Source organism: Triturus cristatus, chromosome 2_2 (genome assembly GCF_964204655.1).
Source record: "Triturus cristatus chromosome 2_2, aTriCri1.1, whole genome shotgun sequence".
NCBI lineage: Eukaryota > Metazoa > Chordata > Amphibia > Caudata > Salamandridae > Triturus > Triturus cristatus.
This window is the reverse complement of record NC_140582.1, coordinates 469,190,188-469,214,186: the sequence shown is the minus strand read 5'-3', so window position 1 is coordinate 469,214,186 and position 23,999 is coordinate 469,190,188. Positions and strand designations below refer to the sequence as shown.

Here is a 23,999-nt window from a genome sequence, read left to right as displayed (position 1 = left end):
AGATCGGGAGTGGCTCTATTGCTGCATGCAGACAGAGAAGGTGTCTGCTAGCAACAGGTTGCGTATTACACACTTCAAATATTTGCAACGATACTATTATACACCCGCCCGCACCGGTACGGACTGAAAGGGAACGCCAGGTGCGACTGATGTCGGGCTGACAACGCCGATGTGCTTCACTTGGCCAGGAGCTGTCCGGCCCTTCAGGAATATTGGGAACAGATATTTGAAGCAGTCGGGAAAATGTTGGATACTCCGCTTCCACCGTCCCCGCTGATGGGCATTGTGAGAAGTTGGCCTGATATATGATGTCACTAATTCTAGGGTACACCTTGTATCAGTCCAAACAACCCTTATGGTGATTGGTTGTAAAGTCAACCTTATAGACCAGCTATCCTAGTGGTAGCATGGACAAGAGCAGTCTTAGGCTAAACTCTGTATGGCATGTGAAGCCAGCTGATATACCATTTGAAATCCCTTGAATACCAAATGAAAGGACACCACAACAAATATATTATAAAAATAGAATGTATTTATTCTAGTCAAAATACCCTCAGCACTCTTTAGGAGATTCGAGGTAAGTACAACACAGTCGAAGCATACATAAGTCACACAGGTAAGTAATACAGTTAGGCCCTAGGAGCCACGCAAACGATATACTAAGTAAATGCTATAAGAACCACTGTCACAGTAACACAGATTAGGCCTAGGGAATCGCTGGGGCTACACTATCCTATCAGTTGCTAGGCAGCGGGAGGCCCACGGGATTCAGGTGCAGAGTGGAAACACTCATGCGTAATGCGTTAAAGTCGATAGAAATAGTAGTATTTAGAAATTAAGAGTTTTAGGACACTTCGGAAGGAACTAGGAGTTAGAGACTTGGAAACTAGACCCTAGGATAGTCAATACCCTTGTGAGCACCGGAGTACTCAAGTTACCTAGCCCACGGGCTGCGGGTGCATAGGTGTTAACTTGTGTCAGGTTTCGTCATCTACTCCTATGGATGCCTGAAGAAAGTTGCTGACACGCAGTCAGTGAAGAGTGTCCGGTTGATTTCAAGGATGGAATCCGGAAGGATACCTGCAAGCAGAAGGGACAGAGTCTAGGTCCCCAGCCAGGAGCCGGGAAGGAACCAGGAAGGAACCAGGCGATGTAGTGAAGATGCAGGTGAAGAGGTGAAGCTTGTCGCAGCAGCCACGGGTACCAGGAGGCGTCGAGGACGACCAGAACCAGGAGTCGAGCTGTCCCACTAGGGCTCTTGCTGTCGGCGGCGGCGATGTCGAGTTGGGACACAACAAGCTTGGCAAGCGCAACCCACGCAGAATGAAGGATTTGCTTCTGTTGCAGACCAGGAAGGTCTGAGGTGCTTCTCTTTCACAGGGAAGCAAGGGCCAGTCTGGAGGAGCCAAACCAGCGGTGGAAAGTTCAAGGTTAGTCGTCACAAAGGCTACTAGCCAGCGGGCAAGAAACCGGACAGACGCGTCGAGCAGGAAAATGCAGAAGGGCCCCACGCAGAACTCGTGGAGTGTGGAGGGCTGATCTTCGGTGCAGATGGTGCTCGGGGGTGGGGCTTCTCAATCCCCAGAGCACAACTTCGAGGATGCCTCAGAAGCTGCGCTGGAAGCCAGTAGCCAATTTTCCCAGGTAACCGGTCCCACGTCTCTCGTCGCCTCCACGGATCTCAGCTCGGCTGTGGATGTGGATCAGTGTCAGAGAAGTCTGGAAGTCAAGGCGCTGGTCGAGCCCTGCAGTCGGTTCCTAGTAGAACGTTGAGCAAAGCAAACTGCAGGTCGCTTGATGGTGCCTGTTTGCACAGGGTGGTCACTCCTTGGCCACAAGGAGATTCTTCAGTCTTCTTCCATAGTCGAATGTCAAAGGTCCAGAGTTTCTGTTCAAGTTCAGTTTATCAGGATAATCCAAAGTCCTAGGGACTCAGCTTCCACTCTTATACTAATCTGGGGGGGCTGGGTTACCTGCTAGGTCCCTCCTATGGGTGGGACCAGGGAGGGGGGTGGTTACACCCCCTTCCCTTTGTCCAGTTTCGCGCCAGGACTGGGGCTGGAGTGCCCCAGCACCGGTTTGAACTGGACTATGCATGGGACACCTTGTGTGCCCCAGGCAGTGTCTAGTTTCATTCATCCCTCCCTGCCCCAATACACTAAGGCCTGTCTAGGGTGGTGCTAGCACCTCTTCAGGCAGAAAACCTATTGTCCAAGCCTCCCTCGCTGGAAGGTCTCCCAGCAGCAGGAGGTCAGACTCGTGTCTGTGGCAGCAGCGTCCATTTTGTGACGCTGGGGCTCTGGTTAACTTTAACCGGGTAGTAGGTCTTCAACATGTCTTCTCCCTCTAGAAGGGAGGAATACTATCCTCACTGCCAGAAATGGTGTGGGGGTAGTATTCCACAGTGTGAGACACCTTACACGACATGTTTCGATAAAGCCAAACCATAGTTACCATAACCGTCTAAGATTATAAGGCACTTTAAGAGTATATGGTAGGCTATATCATAGAACAGCTATAAGGACATGGTTCCGAAAGCTGCAGACAGGCTCAGCTCATGCTAGAGCACCATCTCGCATGTTACCAAGCACTCTGCCTCCAGGATTGTTAAGGCCTGCCATAGGAGTGGCTGATAGGTACACATGTATCTATATATAAGGTAGGCATAGGAATACTACACCTAAGCAAGGGGTGAGTACACGACCTTGCCCCAGCTGAGTGATCAGCCAGTTGTGTCATAATGGAAGGCCATCCAGGGGTGGCATAATACATGCTGCAGCCCCTGGTAGGTCTAGGGTACACCTATGCCCTGGGTACCTAAGGTACACTGTACAGGGTCCAAAAAGGTGGTCCTTACCAATTGGGTTATGCACCTAAAGTGCATAGTGAATTTAGAGAGGGAACAGCTGGGCTGTGGGTCTGGTTAGCAGGCCCACAGCCCCATCTAAGTCGAAAACCAGTGAAGCAAAAGCAAAAAGTGGGGGTGAACATAGAAAGCAGACCCTACTCTCCTACAGGCATACTGGGTTATATGGAACGGCTCCCGGTGATACGTAGGCGATTCGCCTCTGTCTGTTTCCTCCTTGCTAAGTGGAAAGTGGCCTGTAGATGGGGCAGAGGGAGGGCACCTAAGTTTAAGGACTGGCTAAAAGAACAAGTTACTTACCTTCGGTAACGATGTATCTGTAAGAAACATTAGTTAGATTCCTCACCTTAGAATATCCCCAGGCGTCAGGCTGGATCCGGAAAGATTTTTGTAGCAATACCCCTTGCGCGTCGGTAGGCGTCGTCTGCGGCTCCGCGTCAGTCGCAGATGTCGTGCGCCGGAATGACGGAGGAGTACTTAGACGCCGCCCTCACACGCTGACGTCAGTTCTTGTACATAGCTTTTCGCGCCAGGGACGCCGAGCCATGCAAGACACAGACACTGGTGCCAAATAATCTAGGGCCCTGAAAGGGAGAACCTTAACCCTAGATGTCGGTTCGCAGAACGGGGAGGCTGGGTGTGTCGGTGAGGAATGCAACTAACTAATGTTTTACGGATACATCGTTACCGAAGGTAAGTAACTTGTTCATCTGAAAGAAACACGTTAGATTCCTCACCTTAGAATAGATACCTCAGCAATACCAACCCCGGTGGTGGGTCTGCGAACCAAGATCACAAGAGAAAGTCCTGGAGAACAGAACGGCCAAAGCGGCCATCTCTCCGGCCTTGGCTGTCCAGGCAATAGTGCTTGGCGAACGTGTGCAGTGAAGCCCACGTCGCCGCCTGACAGATGTCCTGCAAGGGGACTCCCCGTCCCAGGGCAGTTGTCGCCGCTGTGGCCCGGGTGGAATGGGCTCTCAGCCCAACAGGAGGGACCTTTTTCGCCAAGGAATAGCAGAGTTTAATACACAACACGACCCATCGCGAGATGGTCCGCTTGTGCACAGTTTTACCCTTCTTAGCACCTACATATCCAACAAAAAGTTGGTCGTCCACCCGGAACGGTTTTGTGCGGTCCAAATAAAAGGTCAGCGCACGTTTTGGGTCCAGACGGTGGAGCCTCTCTTTATCTTTTGAAGGATGCGGAAAGAAGGTGGGCAGCGTGACAGATTGCCTGATGTGAAAGGGAGTCACGACTTTAGGAAGAAAAGAAGGACGTGTCCGGAGGACAACCTTATCCGGATGAACGGAAATGAAGGGAGGCTTAGCTGACAGAGCCTGGAGCTCACTCACACGCCTAGCGGAGGCGATAGCCACCAGGAAGGCAGTTTTCATAGTCAGACGAAGTGGACAGTTGTGAAGGGGCTCAAAGGGAGCGCACATCAGAAAAGTGATAACAAGGTTCAAGTCCCACTGAGGCATTACGAATGGAACAGGAGGGAACATATGAGTAATGCCCTTGAGAAAACGGGAGACAACAGGGGACTTGAAAAGAGAAGGCTGATCAGGAAGCCTTAAGAAAGCAGAGATTGCAGCAAGATAACCCTTCAAGGTGCCCAGAGCAGAGCCCTGCTGGGCCAAAGAAAGAAGAAAGAGGGGAAACTCAGAAAGAGGGGCAGAAAGGGGATCCACAGCCTTTGCTGTGCACCATGCCAGAAATTTGAACCACCGGCAGGCGTATACCGTCTTTGTGGTGGGACGCCTGGCTGCCAGAATGACATCACAGACTTCAGCAGGCAAGTCAAATGGCATCAACTGTCGCCGCTCAATCTCCACGCATGGAGGTGGAGACTGGACAGGTTTGGGTGGAGGACCGTCCCCTGTTGCTGCGACAGAAGGTCCTCCTGAAGAGGCAGTCGTATCGGGGGAACGATGGACATACCGAGCAGCTCGGGATACCAGTACCTTCGTACCCAATCCGGAGCCACCAAGATGACTTGGGCCCGGTCGCGCCTGATCTTCAGCACTCTGGGTAGAAGTGGTATAGGCGGAAAGGCGTACAACAGACCGCAACTCCACTCGCAACGAAAAGAGTCTCCGAGCGAGTGCCGCCTTGGAAATTCCAACGCGCAGAACTGCTGACATTGCGCGTTCTCTTCGGTGGCGAATAGATCTAAGTAAGGCTCTCCCCACTGTAGAAAGAGACCTTGCGCCACGTCCGAGTTCAGACGCCATTTGTGATCCACCATGCACCGGCGGCTGAGTTTGTCTGCTCTGTCGTTCAGAGAGCCCGCCAGATGTTGAACCACCAGGGTGATGCCCTGATGTTCCAGCCATGTCCAGAGGCGCAGAGCCTCCTGACAAAGGGTCCACGACCCCACCCCGCCCTGTTTGTTGCAATACCACATGGCGGTGGTGTTGTCCGTGAACACCTGCACGACACTTACCCGGACAGAGGGAAGGAAGTCTTTTAGTGCAAGTCGGATCGCCCTCAACTCCAATAGGTTGATATGGAGCAGAGTCTCCGCCAGAGACCAGAGTCCTCTGATCTCCGCCTCTCCCATATGGCCCCCCCATCCCAGGAGGGACGCATCAGTCACTATGACATGCTCGGGTCGGGGTAGGGAGAGGGATCTGCCGCTGACACAATCGCGATTCGTGAGCCACCACTGCAGCTGGTTTGCAGTGCCCTCCGAGATCAAGACATGGTCGGACAGGTTGCCTCGATGCTGGGCCCACTGAAACTTCAGGTCCCACTGCAGAGCCCGCATCCGCCACCTGGCATGAGGTACCAACAGGATGCAGGAGGCCATCAGCCCCAGAAGCCGCAGCACCAACCGGACCGAAACCCAGGACAGAGGCCGGAAGATGGAAATCAGGGCCTGAATGTCCCAGACCCGCTGTTCCGGCGGATAGACTCCGGAACTGCGCCGAATCGAGAACCGCCCCAATGAAAAGGAGCTTCTGGGAGGGACTCGGGTGCGACTTCGGCACATTGATGGAGAACCCCAGCGAGTGCAGGAGGTCGGCAGTAGTCTGGAGGTGGGAGACGACTTGCTGGGGCGAGGCCGCCTTCAACAGCCAGTCGTCGAGATAGGGGAAGACTGGAACCCCTGATCTGCGCAGATGAGCTGCGACCACCGCCATCACTTTCGTGAACACCCGAGGGGCACTGGTGAGGCTGAAGGGGAGCACGGTGAACTGAAACTGCTCCTGACCCACCGTGAACCACAGGTAACGCCGGTGGGCCGGCAGGACGGGGATGTGAAAATAAGCGTCCTGCAAGTCCAACGCTACCATCCAGTCTCCAGGGTCTAGGGCAGCCAGAACCTGAGCTAAAGTGAGCATCTTGAACCGGTCCTTCCGGAGGAAGGAGTTCACGCTCCTGAGGTCCAAGATCGGGCGTAGGCCCCCTTTGCCCTTCTTGGGAACCAGGAAGTAGTGGGAATAACCACGACCTACTTCTGGACCAGGAACGCGCTCAACGCCCTCTTTGGCCAAGAGGGCCGAAACTTCCTCTCGTAGAAGATGCAAATGATCGCCCGACATACGGTCGTTCAGCGGCAGCATGGCTGGAGGGGTCATCTCGAAGGGGAGGGAGTAGCCCCTTCGGACGATTTGCAGCACCCACCTGTCCGACGTGATGGAGCGCCAGTGGAGCAGGTGATGGCGAACTCTGCCGCCCACTGGCGTTGAATGGGCCTGAAAGCTCGGACTAGGAGGGCTTTGAGGCGGATGCTGCCGGGGTGGATGTGGACTGACCGGCACGTTGACCTCCAGTACCGCCTCGGCAGAATCCACGTCCGCGACCACATGCAGGTTGGTTCTGCGGCCGGTGGCTGGGTGGACGTGAGGAGGCGCCCCTTCCTTGGCCACGAAAGGGACGAAGGGCAGAAAGACCCAAGGACTTGGCCGTGGCCCGGGAGTCCTTGAACCGAGCCAGTGCACTGTCCGCCTTCTCACCAAAAAGGCGAGTGCCACATCAAAGGGCATGTCCATGAGGGAACTCTTGACATCCCCCGAAAATGACGTGGACCTCAGCCAGGCGTGACGCCGAAGCGCCACCGTGGTGGAAATCGCCCGACCCAGCGAGTCCGTGGTGTCAAGTCCACACCGTATGGCAGGCCGTGCTGCATCTCGACCGTCAGCAAGTGCTTGAGTGAGTCGTGTCCGGACCTCCACCGGGCACAAGGGCAGCACGTCCTCCACCGTATCCCACAGAGAGTGGGAATAACGGTCCAAAAGGCAAGCAGAATTTAAAGACCGCAGCCCCAAACTCCGGGACGAGAACAGTTTCTTGCCAAACTGTTCCAACCTCTTGGATTCCCGATCCGGAGGAGCGGACGGGAATGAGGATTGGGAGGTTGAGGCCTGGATAACCAGACTCTCAGGGGTGGGGTGTTGGGAGAGGAAACTGGGAATGTTTACATTCATTATTATTACATTGTCTAGCCTACTATGGGGGCTGCATTGGTTTGGAAAAAATAATATATGTGTTTACACAAATTTCAAGGAACTCTGTTCAGCCGTTCGGGCTGTAGCTGTGTCTAAAGGTCCTATGGAAAAATGCATGGGAAAAACTCGTTTTGGGACCCCCCTTTTATCTCAGTCCCCGCTTGACGAATCCCCCTGAGACTTTCAGGGTAGGAGCGGGGCGTAGCGCCCCACCTATTTTGAAAATTTCGCGAGGATTTGTCGACCGGCGCCAAAGTTATTCCAAATAGAATGTTGCGGTTTTCCTATGGAAACGTGGTCCTAACTATAACTACCTACTGGGGAGACGGAGACGGAGACGGAGATATATATTATATTTTTATTTTTTCCGGCAGCACTTGGGCGGGAATATTCAGTGCATGAGGATGCCCTGGAAGAGAACATGCCATCACTCAGAGTGTACAGACTCAATAGTTCGAACAGTTCAATGGATGAAGGAGCTGATACAAAGTCCCAGTATGTATGTATACATACATGGGTATATATTAATCTTTTGAGAACACAAGACCGACTAAGCAGCTAAAGCAGTCTCTAGGCCAGATCTAAAAATGTGTTTTGACAAAGACAAGCTTAGCGGGAGTAAAAATGTAAAGTTTGGGGAATGGGGTGGGCAACGTGACTGAATGGTGAAGGTTCTCGGTTGGTCATAAAAGAGCATCAACAGCATTATTCCCAGGACTACCATTGGTCTGTAGTCACCCTCCTTGCATGTGCATGATGCCACCACAGGTTAAGGAACCAGAAAACGAGGAGTTTGGGCATTCAAAGGGCATCAAAATGTTTCATGGCTTTTGGGGAAGAAGACACGCCGAGAGGAAGGCAGCAAAAATCTGGTACGATTTCAGAAAGCAGTTACCCCAAGACAAATTCTACCTTGAGTAAACCCACTCAATGCCCCTCACTCTATGGAGCCGGGTGGTAATTTCGGTGCAACCCTGAATTATTTCCCACATAAATTCTTCCAAGTATTCACTTAAAAGAATCAATTTGGGAAGAGGAGGGGGGGGATTTGGGGGGGGGGAGAAGAGTGGTTAAAATGGAGTTTGGCAGCACAGAGGAAAGGATAAGTTACTTACCTGTAATCCTAGTTCTCTTCCAGGGGTATCCTCATCAAAGTCATAAGCACTGAATATTCCCGCCCATGTGCGGGGGCCCCGGAAATAATAAAATTATATATGAAGAACACATATATATATATATATATATATATATATATACATACACACACACACAGCTCTGTATATGTATAAACATATATTATTTTTTCCCAAGCAAATGCAGACCCCATAGAAGGCTATACAATGTAGACTAATATCCAATAATGCACCATAGGTATAATAATACACCTAAATCTTTTTTTATTTTTTTTATGAGGTAAAACACTCATGATAAAGAAAAGAGAACACTGTGCAAAAACACAGATCCACAAAACATTGTTAGCCTGCAGGCTGCATTGCAATACAATACCATAGAGACTGAAAAGCCTTGTACAGGTAAAAACTGGCACCGTGCCTTTAAGGCAGCCCTGACTCCAATATCCCATCATGCCTCAGGCGTGACAGTTGGGTCAGTTGTTCTTTAGGGGACCGTAGTCCTAAACACAAAGATATACTTCCTCCATGTTAAATAATCCACTCCTCATAATTGCCTGGGGAGGCGGGTGGGTTGCTTATTACTTTGATGAGGATACCCCTGGAAGAGAACTAGGATTACAGGTTAGTAACTTATCCTTCTCTTCCAGGAGATCCTCATCAATAGTCATAAGCACTGAATAGAATAGCAAGCCCACCTTCCACCTGCAGGCAAATGAGAACTGCACCATACATGGAGTAAAACCATTGACAAATTAGTTATTGAACAGATTTCTCAAGGAGGCTTGTCCTACTCGAGTGTCTGCTCTGGTGTCCGAGTCCAGACAATAATGCCTCGTAAATGTATGGACAGATCTCCAAGTGGCTGCTTTGCAGATCTCGGAGAGTGGGACATTGAGAAAAGCAGCAGTAGCCGCCTTTCCTCTTGTTGAATGTGCTTTAGGTCGAGCGACCAGTGGCTTCTGCGCCAGTTGGTAAGCCAATTTAATGCCCGACACAATCCACCTAGCAATGGAACGCTTAGATGCAGCAAAACCTGTGCGGACAGCACCATAGTTCACAAACAATTGGTCAGATGTCCTGACAGCCTTAGTCCTATCTAGGTAGAATTTTAGAACCCGCTTAACATCTAAAGAGTGCAACGCCCTCTCAGCTGGCGAGGAGGGGTTGGGAAAAAACGTTGGTAAGGAGATAGTCTGATTAACATGAAAATCTGACACCACCTTTGGTAAAAAAGATGGATGAGTTCTCATCACTACCCTATTCAGATGAAAAATTGTGTAGGGTTCTTTAGAACAGAGGGCCTGTATTTCACTCACCCTACGTGCTGAAGTGATAGCTATTAAAAAAGCTGTTTTCCACGTAAGGTGCTGCAAAGTAGCTTTATGTATGGGCTCGAAAGGTGAACTCAAGCTTTGAAAGAACCAAGTTCAGCTCCCAAGAAGGCGAGGGAGGCCTTACTGGGGGGTAAACCTTTTTGAGCCCCTGCAAAAAATCCTTCACCACCTGCAGCTTAAAGAATGACTGCTGCGAAAGGGAGCGCCTATATGCTGTAATGGCCGCTAGGGGAACTTTAATGGATGAAAATTTCAACCCCCCCCCCCCCGGCTAAGTGAAGATAAGGCAAAATCACTTCCTCTTGACATTTTGCAGGGTTATACTGATGTGGAATACAGCATACATAAAACCTCTAACACTTACAGAAATAAGAGTGTCTTGTAGAAGGTCTCCTAGCTTCCTTCAGTATGGTCATACACTCCTGGGGAAGGTTTAAATGGCCATACTGGAGGACTTCAGGAGCCATGCTGTTAAGCTCAGCGAGGGAAGACTGGGATGGTAAATCTTCCCCTGCATCTTGGTTAACAAGTCCGGTCTGCACGGCAGACGCTTGTGAGGTCGGATCGACATGTGGAGGAGATCTGTGTACCACCACTGCCTCGGCCAGTCCGGTGCTATGAGGATCATCTTGGCAGACGAGGGTTGCAGTTTGGTCACCACTTTGGGGATCAGTGGGAGAGGCGGAAAGGCGTAAACAAATGTCATTGACCAATCGATCAAAAGGGCATTCCCTATGGATCCTGGTCGATAGTATCTTGAGGCGAAGCCTCGGCATTTCGCGTTGTTTTCGTCCGCGAAGAGATCTATTTGCGGACGTCCCCACTCCTTGAAGATGCACTCTAGCACCTAGTCGTTGAGTACCCAGTCGTCTGGATCTTGAAAATGACGGAGCAAGTCCGCTTTGACCTTGAGCTCTCCTGGCAGGTGCACCGCCTTTATCGAAATGTTCCTTGCTAGGCTCCAGTGCCACAGGGACTGAGCCTCCAGCGAGAGTGTCCTGGATCGAGTAGCCCCCTGTTTGTTCAGGTAGTACATTGTGGTGGTATTGTCCGTTTGTACTAGAATTGGACTCGTCCTGATTGCGGGCAGGAAAGCTTTGAAGGCTAGGTGGACTGCCCTGAGTTCTAGCATGTTGATGTGGTACAACCGTTCGCTGCTGGACCAAAGCCCTTGGGTCTGTAGGGATCCCAGATGCGCACCCCAACCCTGCAGGGATGCGTTGGTGATCAGCGTCTGAGATGGGGGTTCTTGATGAAAAGGAAATCCCACCTGTAGATTGAGTGGCTTCAACCACCACTTGATTGACTGCCTGACCGCTGAGCAAAGACAGACTGTTTCCTCCCACAGTAAATTCCTTTGGTCCCATTTGTCCTGCAGATCTTGTTGGAGGACGCATCCTCAATCTGGCATTGGGCACCAGGAATATGCAAGATGCCATGGCCCCTAGCAGAGACGAAATCTGTTGCGCTGTAGACAGATGGTTGGTGATAATCTGCTTGCCTTTGTGGATCAGGGATAACAGTCTCTCCTCCGAAGGAAACACTTTTCCTACTGTGGAGTCTATAGTTGCACCGAGGTAGTGTATCCTTTGGGTTGGTATGAAGTTGGATTTCTTGAAGTTCACCCAGAGTCCCAATCTGTGACACAAATTCAGGCAGCGTGCCAGCTGTGAGTGTACACTCTGAGGCGATGGGCCTTTTATCAGCCAATCGTCTAGATAGGGATAGATGAAGACTCCTGCGCGCCTCAGTGCAGCCGCTACTACTGCCATGCATTTTGTAAATACTCGAGGGGCCGATTTCAGGCCAAATGGTAGAACCTTGAACTGATAGTGAGAGGTCCCCACTACAAACCTTAGAAATTTCCGATGACTCTGTACGATGGGAACATGAAAGTACGCATCTTGCAGATCCAGCAAGCACATCCAATCGCCTTGCCGGAGATGAGGATATATTTGGTGAAGCGCAAGCATGCAAAACTCTTCTCTTGATATGGTTGTTGAGTGTCCGTAAGTCCAAGATGGGTCTGAACTCTGCTTTTGTATTTCTTTTTTGAATTAGAAAATATCTGGAGTAGACACCTGTCCCTCTCTGCGCCCTGGGAACTCTTTCTATTGCTGATTTGAGCAGAAGGGTCGCCACTTCTTCTCTTAGCATCTTGAGGTGTTGAGATGATTGTACAGGGTGGATCGAGGGAGGACGACTCCGGAAACGAAGCGTGTATCCATGTCGCAGTATATTTAGAACCCACTTGTCCTTTGTGATGCATTGCCACTCTGGAAGATGGTTTGCATTACTTCCTCCCACCGGAGCGGTGGACGGCATTGGAGGAAGCAGTCTCTCATTGCTTTCCTTGAGCCTTGTTTCCACCGCTGGCCTGGCGGTTTTTTCCACGTCCCCTGGATGATCTGCGGGACTGAAATTGTTGCTTCTTTTGCCCTTGTTGGTCTTGATTTTTCTGCCAGTAAGGGGTTTGAACCCTCTGTTGGTAGCTACGCCTGTCGGTTCCCCTATGGCGACGGAATTCTTTCAGTTTCTCTAGCCCCACGGCTTTCATGGTCTCGAGTTCGGACTTCATTCGAGCCATTTCGTCATCCGCATGAGAACCGAAAAGCGAACTACCCGAGAAAGGCAGATTCAGAATTCTTGCCTGTGCTTCAGGTTTCAAGGCAGTCAGCCTTAGCCAAGAGGATCTTCTGGCGGAAATCCCATGAGCATACGAGTGTGCTGCCAACGTTGCTCCATCCGCTGCTGCGCTTATCACTTGGTTTGAAACTAGACGGCCCTCGTGCAAGATTTCTTCAAAGTCCTTTCTGTCTTCGGAAGGTACTTTTTCTATAAATCTCTGCAGGGAGTCCCATAGTGATCTGTCGTAGCGCCCCAGAAGGGCTGAGGCACTAGCCACTTTCAGACTAGAGGCCGCCGAGCCACATACTCTTCTCCCCCAAGAGTCTTGTGATTTACTTTCCTTATCCGGCGGCACTGTGGATGACACCACTGAATGAGTTTTTCTGGCAGCAGCCGTGATCACAGAGTCCGGTGGAGGGTCCGCCTTGAGAAATAGAGGATCCTCAGGAGCCGGACGATATTTAAGAATCCGCGCCGGCGCAGATTTGATAGTCGCTGGCGTGAGGAAGATCCATTACCGGTTTAAGCAACCCAGGGACTAAAGGCAACAGTGGACGAGACACCGCTCGCTCATGAAGGGTCTCGAAGATGACCGAGGAGGTGGTTTCTTGAACAGGCATGGGAATGTTCAACTTTGTCGCTCCTCTGCACAACACATCTTGGAAGGTGGTGATGTCGTCCACTGGCGACACTCTAGATGGTGGATTATCTGAGAGTGTGGGTGAGTAATCCCTTCTGGACGAACGGCTTGACAAGGAGGATGAGGGAGACCTCCGCCGCCTTCTCCCCGATCTGATTGATTCTCTTCTATGAGAGGTGGACCTGGATCGCCTTCTGGGCGAGCGTGAGCGCCTTTGGAATTCTCTTCCTCGAGAATGGGATCTTGCTGGTCGTGATGATTGATCCAGAGACCTTAATCTGGTTAAGGAATCCTTAACTGCCTGAATCATTGAAGTGTTCTGAGGCATTTCCCTGACGGGGCTCTGAGGCAGAGCATGGTCCTCTTCTTGAGATGTATGCTCCACTGGAGGAGCTGGAGAGAGACCCAACACCTCAGGTGATCCGGATCTCGATCCTTCAGAGGCTGAAGGTGAAATCGGACACGATGAATCGTGCTCCGATGTGGTATATACCAATCTATGAGGAGATTTGCGTCTCAATACTTTCTTGAAAGTCAGACGAATGTGACGTTTCCTGGTATCCCACCGCGGGGGACCGTCTCGACGGTGATAGGCCTATCACCGGAGCTCTGGACTTCGACGCCGAGTGGATAACCGGCGATGTGTCCTGCCTCGACCTAGAGAGCCTGGTCGTCGACGGAGGACTTGTCCTGGACGGAGGCCTAGAACCAAACGGGGAATCTCGCCTCGACGTCACTATCTTCTCCGAAGATCTGGAGACCTTAGACGACGGAGGCAGCCGCCTCGACGTCAACTCAGACGGAGGCAGCCGCCTCGACGTCGAATGTTCCGACGATGATCTTTCCCTCGACGTAGTCAGCACTTTCGAAGACGATCGCCTTTCTGTTGACGGCGAATCAGGTCTCGACGTCGAAGATCTTGCCGGATCTTTTGACAACGATCTTTGCCTCGACGTCAATGTAGATTTCAACGTCGAACGCCTGTGCTCTTCATGCGACGTCGACTTCTCTCTAGGTGTCGATTTTGACGTCGAACGATGTTTTCTTGACGTCGATCGGCGATGACCCTCCTTCGACGTCGAAGGATGTTTTCTTGACGTCGAAGTTGCCGACGACTAACAAAGGCGCTTCGCCGCCGGATCGAGCGTCGATGTGGACTTTCTTTTGGAAGCATGACTCCCCCTGGACTTCTCACCTCTCAGCGACGATCCCGCCGCTGGAGTCTTCGACGCCGAGCCCGACGCCGATGGAGAACAGACAGAGACCAGCTACTTCGACGTCGACCGCTCCGCAAGGCCATAAAGCCTAATTCTCTCCCTCTCTTTCAAAGTCCTCTTTGAAAGGTCCTTGCAGTGACGACAGGATGCAGGAGAGTGAGAATCTGGTAGACAGACGATACACACATCGTGTGTGTCTGAAGAGGCCTTCTTTTTGCCACAGGATGGACACAGCATGAATAAAGAAGGCATTTTTCTGACAGAAAAAAATGTTAAATCTAGTCAGAAAACACAGGAATACGCCCCCGACAGTATTTAACAAGAGGAAGCCCAAAAAATTACTATAAAAGTAACAATTCTTGACTGAAAAGTCAAAAAAGAAGAGCTGAATTCCAGGGTCCTGACTGAAGGAGCCGGAAAGAACAACTGACCCAACTGTCACCCCTGAGGCATGATGGGATATTGGAGTCAGGGCTGCCTTAAAGGCACGGTGCCAGTTTTTACCTGTACAAGGTTTTTCAGTCTCTATGGTATTGTATTGCAATGCAGCCTGCAGGCTAACAATGTTTTGTGGATCTGTGTTTTTGCACAGTGTTCTCTTTTCTTTCTCATGAGTGTTTTTACCTCATTAAAAAAATAAAAATAAAAAAAGATTTAGGTGTATTATTATACCTATGGTGCATTATTGGAGATTTGTGTCTACATTGTATAGCCTTCTATGGGGGCTGCATTTGCTTGGGAAAAAATAATATATGTTTACACACATATATATATATATATATATATATATATGTTTACACACACATATATATATACCCACATATATATACACACACACATATATATATACACACACATACATACATATACACACATACACACACACACATACATATACACACACACACACACACATACATATACATATATATATGTTCTTCATATATAATTTTATTATTTCCGGGGTCCCCGCACATGGGCGGGAATATTCAGTGCTTATGAATATTGATGAGGATCCCCTGGAAGAGAACCTGCAGCTTTACCCGGGCTGAACCGCACAACAACCCTCATTACAGACCTGCAAAACTCTGAACAGGAAGGTAAAATCACCACAAGGAGATGCACAAGGGGCAGCAACCGTTTATCCCAGTGCACTTTTACCTCCCGCTATTTGTGTGGGGCCAGAATGAGAAGGCTTTTTCATGTAGAGATGAAAGTAGAGAAACGCCAGACTTGATCAGTCTGGGATGCTTTCTGCTGAAGTATACAACAGAAATCACGAATATATGCAGCTGTAACAAAATTATTATGTTCCACTCAAAGTCTACATTTGCAATCAGACAAGATAATCATAGAATTTCAACTCTAACCAAGACTCATTAAGTACCAATATTTGAAAATAATGTTTTTTAGTCTTACCCTGCCAAATAGAGTTTTAAAGGCCAGACCTATCTGCTGGCGTTGCTTATTGCTCCGGGAAATGAGAAGCTTCAGAATGGTGTCTTCATCTGTCCCTAGAATACATATTCAAGAACTCAAACGGGAGATCAGCACTTCATACTATGCAGCATCATGAGAAACTCTTATTATTACTTCACATTTTCACAATTAGGAGCCAAAAGCACCTCCCCAGCTAAGGCAGAGGAGCGTCGCCCCACAAGAACAATAAAATGATAAGAACACCATGTTATCATTTTATTTTCCCCTAGTAGTTCTGTAGGCGTTGGGGGGGCCGGGCTGCCCACAGAGCAGGGGTGAAGTGGTAGACACTAAGTGTGCATGACGGTTTAGCTGGCCGTCTTGGGCCCGTCAAGCAGTCGTGCGCACTTTGCATGTTCTCCACGGGCTGTAATGCACAGCCTGGGTGGAGAACATGCACAGGTCCCTAGTTCCTCTCTGAGCGCCGAATCACGGCGCACAGACCAATCGTGATGCTGCTCAGCAGCGTCGTGATTGGCTAAGGGAGTCTGGAAGCCTGTGTGCTTCCTGTTTCCTGCGTCATGGCAAGAAGGACGGAGGAGACACGGTCTGGTAAGGTTATTTTTTTTATTTTTTTTTTTTTTTTTTTTTAACTCCCCTCCTTCCCAATACTGCAGCCCCCTTGGAGCCGGTACTGGCCAAAGGACAACCATGAACACAATTTGGTATGGCACAAGCAGGTATAATAACGGGAAAATCTTTTTTCCATTTTGACCACAAATTCAAATATTAGCACAATGGACAACTAAAAGGACAGATAAATGTAGGTTTTGTTCAACTCTGTTTTATTGAGATTTATAAACAAAAATAACCTACTCCCACCTACATCTGCTGGTCGGTGGGGCGGGCAATGCATACTAAAGGAAGAAGAAAAGAAAAAGGGAAGGAGAAGCCACAGAGTGAAAAGGAAGTTGGGGCAGTAAAAACTAAACAAGAAACCCAACATCCCTTTGCTGTGTATATCTGCAGCTCTACATGCCAAGAACAGATGCATACTGTTAAGTAGCATATTCCGTTCGAGGCATATGAGCTGCAGATTACACACTGCAAAGATTATATAGCAGTACCAATCCTTAGCGGTGACCACCAGTATCTGTTGCAGTGGTTTGAAACAATGTTTAGAGTTCAGCCTGGCCCACACTAGCTTGTTGCTTAGTTTGCACATCTACACAATAGTGTTTAGTGAAAGTGTGCGGTGTGACCATGTAGCTGCTTTGCAGATATCATCTAAGGGGATGTTCCCTAAGAATGCCATGGAATCCCCTATCTTACGTGTAGAGTGGGCTTTAGGGGGAACAGATAGCGTTCGTTTTGCTTTCTGGTAGCAAATCTGAATGCATTTGACAATCCACCTAGCTATCCCAGATTTGGAGATGGGGTTGCCTTTATGTGGTGGTGCGAAGGAAACTAACAGTTTGGTTTTACGAAAAGGTTGTGTTCTCTCGCTGTAGTAGAGTAAGGCTCGTTTGACATCTAATGTGTGGAGAGCTCTTTCTGCAACGGTCTGTGGTTGCGAGAAGAATACGGGTAGTTCCACAGATTGGTTTAGGTGAAAGGGAGAAATGACTTTAGGGAGGAATTTTGGATTAGTACGGAGAACAACCTTATTATGGTGCATTTGCAGAAAAGGTTCTTGAATGGTGAGTGCTTGTATCTCACTGACTCTTCTGAGGGAAGTGATGACTGTAGGAAGGTGGATATCCGACTATGGTTACCCCCAGCTTTTTGCCTAGTGTCTAGCTGGTTTTTCGACTTAGTTGGCCTGAGATCCTGCCATTCAGGGTCTCAGGCTATCTGCTCTCTCTTTAAAATGGACTCCATGTACCCTAGGTACATACCCAATTGGTAAGGATCACCTTATTGGACCCTGTACAGTGTACCCTAGGTACCCAGGGCATAGGTGTACCCTAGGCCTCCCAGGGGCTGCAGCATTTATTATGCCACCCCTGGTCTGGCCTTCCAATCAGACACAACTGGCTGATCACTCAGCTGGGGCAAGGTCGTGTAATCACCCCTTGCTTAGATATAGTATACCTATATCTACCCTTAAAATAGACGCATGTGTACCTATCAGCCACTCCTATGGCAGGCCTTAACAATCCTGGAGGCAGTGCGCTTGGTAACATGAGAGATGGTGCTCTAGCATGAGCTGAGCCTGTCTGCAGCTTTCGGAACCATGTCCTTATAGCTGTTCTATGATATAGCCTACCATATACTCTTAAAGTGCCTTATAATCTTAAACCGTTATGGTAACTATGGTTTGGCTGTATCAAAACATGTCGTGTAAGGTGTCTAACACTTTGGAATAATACCCCCATACCATTTCTGGTGATGAGGATATTATTCCCCCCTTCTAGAGGGAGAGACATGTTAAAATCATTCTTTGCTGTTTAACTCTCACCAAAGCCTCAGCATCACAAAATGGATGCTGCTGCCACAGACACGAGTCTGACCTCCTGCTGCTGGGAGTGAGCCCGGCAAGGGAGGCTTGGACAATAGGTTTCCTGCCTTGGGAAGTGCGAGCACCACCCCAGACAGGCCTTAGTGTATTGGGGCAGGGAGGGCTGAAAGGAATGAGACATGCCTGGGGCACACAAGGTGTCCCATGCATAGTCCAGTCCAAACCGGTGCTGGGACACTCCAGCCCCAGTCCTGGCGCGAAACTGGACAAAGGGAAGGAGGTGTAACCACCCCCCTCCCAGGTCCCACCCATAAGGCGTGACCTAGCAGGAAACCCAGCCCCCCAGATTAGTATAAGAGTGGTAGCTGGGCCCCAGGAGATTAGATTATCCTGAACCTGCAACTTGAACAGAAACTCTGGACCTTCGACATTCGACGAAAGAAGAAGACTGAAGAATCTCCCTTGTGGCCAAGGAGTGGCTACCCTGTGCAAACAGGCACCATCAAGAGACTTACCCTTTGCTGAAGTTCTACGAGGGACCGACTGCAGAGCCCGACCAGAGCCTTGACTTCCAGACTTCTCCGACCCTGATCCACATCCGAGCCGAGATCCGTGGAGGCGACGAGAGACGTGGGACCGGCTACCTGGGAAAAGTGGCGAGTATCTTCCAGTGCAGCTTCTGAGGTACCCTCGAAGTTGTGCACCGGGGATTGAGAAGCCCCAACCCCAAGCACCATCTGCACCGAAGATCAGCCCCCCCCACTCCACGAGTCCTGCGTGGGGCCCTTCTGCATTTTCCTGCTTGCCGCGTCTGTCCGGTTGCTTGCCCGTTGGCTAGCGGCCTCTGTGACGACACCTTTAAATCTTCACTGCTGGTTTGGCTCCTCCAGACTGGCTCCCGCTTCTTTGCAAAAGAGAAGCACCCCAAACCTTCCTGCAAGTCCTCCGTTCTTCGTGGGTTCCGCTTGCCAAGGCTTGGTGAGTCCTAGTTCGACTTAGACGCCGCCGACTGCAAGAGCCTTCGTGGGACAGCTCGCCTCCTGGTCCTGGTCGTCCTCGACATCTCCTGGTACCCATGGCTGCAGCGACAAGCTTCACCCTTCACCTGCAATCTTCACGAAATCGCCTGGTTCCTTCCTGGTTCCACGTGGTCACTGGCTAGTGACCTTGACTCTGTCCCTTCTGCTTGCAGGTACCCTTCCTTCTTGATCCCGGCCTTGGGATCCACCGGACACTCTTCACTGACTGCCTGTCAGCAACTTTCCTTCAGGCATCCATACAAGTCCACGACGAAACCCGAAGCAAGTTCACACCTATGCACCCGCAGCCTGTGGGCTAGGTAACCTGGGTACTTCGGTGCTCACAAGGGTAGTGACTATCCTAGGGTCTAGTTTCCGAGTCTCGACTTCCTAGTTGCTTCAGAAGTGTCCTAAAACTGCTTATTTCAGAACCGTACTATTTCTATCGATTATACGCATTACGCGTGAGTGTTTCCACTCTGCACCTGAATCCCGTGGGCCTCCCACTTCCTAACTGTTGGTAGTGTAGTGTAGCACCAGCTATTCCCTAGGCCTAGGCCTGTTCTATTTCCGTGACAGTGGTCCTTATACCACTTCTTTAGTATATGGTTTGCGTGGCCCCTAGGGCCTAACTGTATTACTTACCTGTGTGACTTAATGTATGCTTGAATAAGACTGTGTTGTACTTACCTCGAATCTCATAAAGAGTGCTGAGGGTTTGACTAGAATACATACACTTTATTTTATATATATATCTGTTGTGGTGTCCTTTCATTTGGTATTCAAGGGATTATATATGGTATCACAGCTGGCTTCACATGCCATTCAGAGTTTAGCCTAAGACTGCTCTTGTCCATGCTACCACTAGGATAGCTGGTCTATAAGGTTGACTTTACAACCAATCACCATAAGGGTATTTGGACTGATATAAGGTGTGCACTATACCTAGTGACATCATACATCAGGCCAACTTCTCACAGCATTGACACTCACTATTAGGGAGGGACACCCCTTCCTAAAAGCGAGAGTCGCAAACGCTATTTTGCGGGTCAGTGACTCGCAAAATTACATTTGTACAAGCCAGGATCCTTTTTTGCAGGCCAATCTCCCGTTTGCGAACGGTCATACATCTGGCCCTATGTTACTTAACCAGTAAGCATCTATTCTTGGTATGTAGAGCTGTAGATTCACATGCTTTGCATATTCCTGCCATCTAGTGTTGGGTCCGGATGTTTGAAAGCTGTTTTTCTTTGAAGTAGTATTTACTAGTCACGAGGTAAGGTGAATCCTCCTTTCAGTGATAGTGCGCATGGTCATCAACTCCATGGTTAGATTGTTTTCCTGCTACTAATAGAGGGCACTGGGCCCTTTTTTAGCCTATTTATTATTTACTGCTTTTGTATTTTACCGTGGGACTCCAATCTGGACGGCGGGGAATGATTCAGGCATGTGAATCTATTAAACATACCCCAATACTGATTAACTGCAACAACTACAGATAACCGGGGAGGCGAGTGGGCGCATGTGAATCTACAGCTCTACATGCCAAGAACAAATGCTTACTGGATAAGTAACATTACCCGTTCGAGGCATGTGTGCTGTAGATATACATGCTTTGCAAAGACTACAAAGCAGTATACTCCCAAAGCGGTGGCTAACCTGTAGATGTTGCAGTTGTTTGAGTGTTTTTAAGTACTGCTTGGTCTACATTAGCTTGGTGACATGCTAACACATCTACACAATAGTGTTTGGTAAATGTATGTGGTGTAGACCATGTAGCTGCTTTACATACGTCTGCTAGAAGAATGTTACCTAAAAAGGCCACAGAAGCCCCTTTTCTTGCAAGTAGAATGCGCTCTGGGGGTATGGATAAAGTTCTTTTACCTTTAGCGTAGCATGTCTGAATGCATTTAACAATCCATCCTGCAATACCAGATTTAGAGATAGGATTGCCTTTGTGATGTGGAGCAAATGCAACAAACAGTTGTTTTGTGAAAGTCTTTTGCCCTATCTATGTAGTACAATAAAGCTCTTTACATCAAGCGTGTGAAGGGCGCATTCTGCTACACAATCAGGTTGAGGAAAAAAAGACTGGTAACTGAACAGATTGGTTTATATGAAAAGCAGAAACCTTTTTGGAAGGGAATTTAGGGTTGGTGCGTAGTACTACCCTGTCTTTGTGTAGCTGAAAGAAGGGTTCTTCTAAGGTTAATGCCTGTAGCTCACCAACTCTCCTCAATGATGTGATCACAATGAGGAAAGCAAAATTCCATGAGAGAAATTACAAAGGGCACTTGTGCAATGGTTCAAAAAGGTGGACCCATGAGCCTTGTGAGAATAATGTTGAGATTCCATACTTGGTCAGGAGGAATCCTTGGTGGTATTACTCTTTTCAATCCATCCATGAAAGCTTTGAATACTGGAACTCTGAATGATAGATGTTGCCTATTCTGCAAATACACAGCTACTGCTGCAAGGTGAAAACGTATAGATGTATCAGCTAGTCCAGTTTGCTGTAAATGTAACAGATAATGTTTTGTATAGAAGCATCTAAAGGATTGATTGTTATGGCAGTATTAAAATCTTTGCCATTTTGCTGGTGGTAGGCCTTCTTGCTTCTTTTAGAATATTCATATAGTCTGGTGGTAAATTTAAATAACCAAACTATGACTTCAGGAGCCATATCGCTAAGTTCAGTTCTTTGGGATTTGGAGGCCCGATTTCTCCATGGTTCTGTGTGAGGAGCCTGGAGGTGAGATGCAGCTTTTGATGTGGAACTAGTGACAGCTCCAACAGGGTGGTGTACCATGGCTGACTGGCCCATGTGGGAGCTACTAGAATTGGTGTGAGGGATGTTTGCCTGAGCTTCTCAACCAGACACGGAATGAGTGGGAGAGGCAGAAAAGCATAGGCAAATGTCCCCGAGAGGTTTATCCATAGGGCTTTGCCCTTTGAGAATGGGTGTGGGAACCTGGAGCCCAAGTTTGGGCATTTTGCGTAGTAGACTGTGGCGAAAAAGTGTATTTGTGGGAATTCCCATTGTTGGAAGTATTGAAGGAGAACTTGGGGATGAAGTTCCCATTCGTGTCTCTTAACCCCCCCCCCCCCCCCCCCCCCCCGCTTTTGCACATAATACATTGCTGTCATGTTTTCTGTTCGGACTAGGGCAGCTTTGCCTATCAGGTGAGTTTGAAAAGCTTTGAGCGCTAGAAAAACTGCTAGAAGCTCTAGATAGTTGATGAGGAGGCTGATGCGTTTGTTGCTCCACAGGCCTTGTATTGTGTAATCTTGGAGATGGGCACCCCAACCTGTCAGATTAGTCTGCAGTGAGCACAATCTGTGGACCAGGGTCGATGAAAGGCAGCCCATTTAATAAATGTTGTGGGTTCCACCACTGCAGAAAGTGATGGGTGCGGCCGTCTACCAATGCTAGATTGGTAAATTGACCCTGCGACTGATTCCACGGACGTGCTAAGCACTTTTGTATGCAACGTCTTGCATGGGGTACAATTGCGATGCAAGACGCCATCATTCCCAGCAGTTGCATGAACACTCAGACTGGTAATGTTTGGTTGGACTAAAACTATAGTATCAGACTGAATGTTGTGAATTCTGGCTACATGGGGAGAGGCTAGAGCTTGCCTGTCTCGAGTGGCCCCTAGTTAGATTGCATCTGCGAAGGATGCAGGTGAGGTTTCTGTGCATTGACCGTTAAGCACTGTTGATGAAGTAGGTCTATTGTGATTGGATGTGTCGAAGACCTTTTTGGTAAATGTTGGCTTTGATGAGCCAGTCGTCTAGGGAGGTGAAGACGTGAATATGTTGTCTTCTGAGATGAGCTGCGACTACAGCCAGTCATTCAGTAAATACTCTGGGGACTGTAGTCACTCCATAAGGGAGTACTTTGAATTGGTATTGTTTGCATGCAATCACAAATCTGAGGTATTTGTGATGAGCTGGATGAATTGGAACATGAAGATATGCGTCTTAAGTCTAGACTAGACATAAAACTTTAACAGTGGCAGTACCTGTTGAAGTGTTACCACGTGAAAGTGCTCTACCAGTATATTTTAGTTTAACTCTGAGAAACAGAAAAGGTCAAGGAGCCGTCCTTTTGGGACCGTGGTACTGTATCAGAACTGGTTCTAATGCTCCTTTTAGTAAGAGATTGTACTTCCTGTTTGAGCAATTGAAAGCGGTCTGGATACAATGTGAGAGCGAGGTGGAAGGTTTGGAGGATTAGAGGTACTCTCCAGGCAATAACCATGTTGGAAAATTCCGAGCACCCATTTGTCTGTTATAGATTGCCAAATGGGGAAAAATTGTTGAAATATTCCGACAGGTGTGGTATGGTGGTGGGGGAGGGAGGGAGGGGGGGGGGGGGGAGCGCGGGTAAGTCACTGCTCATTAGGGGAAGGGAAGTAACGGGGTGTGCTGCCCTTAACCCTACCTTTAGAGTGGTTTCCTCAATAAAAAAGCAGAGGGTGAGGACTAGTTATTACCTTTGTAAGTGGAGGTATTCTGGTCCGAGAGTGTGCTTTTGGACCCTGAACGATAAATGGAGCGATAAAAGGAGCCTCTGTTTGAAGGAGACTGGAGCTCCCCCAGGGATTTAGCCACTTCAGTGTCCTTCTTTATTTTTGAGTGCCTGATTGACCTAAGGACCAAAAAGAAAAATGCTACTTACCCAGTATGCATCTGTTCTTGGCATTTAGAGCTGTAGAATCTCATGCTTTGCATAAGATCGCCATCTAGTGTTGGGTTTGGATGTTTGCACTTTGTTCTTCTGGAAGAAGTTTTCCCTAGTCATAAGGTAGGGGGACTCCT

At 49.0% G+C, this 23,999-nt stretch overlaps 1 protein-coding gene across 3 annotated transcripts in view; it reads right to left on the bottom strand.

Annotated features, from left to right (window-relative positions):
- The window catches only part of ANXA5 (annexin A5), a 980,312-nt gene that overhangs the window by 594,507 nt on the left and 361,806 nt on the right, over positions 1-23,999 (bottom strand). For all 3 annotated transcript variants that reach the window (XM_085641572.1, XM_085641571.1, XM_085641573.1), the window contains exon 4: positions 15,693-15,787. In XM_085641572.1, coding sequence (XP_085497698.1) covers positions 15,693-15,787 — 95 coding nt within the window. The remainder of the gene's footprint in view (positions 1-15,692; positions 15,788-23,999) is intronic.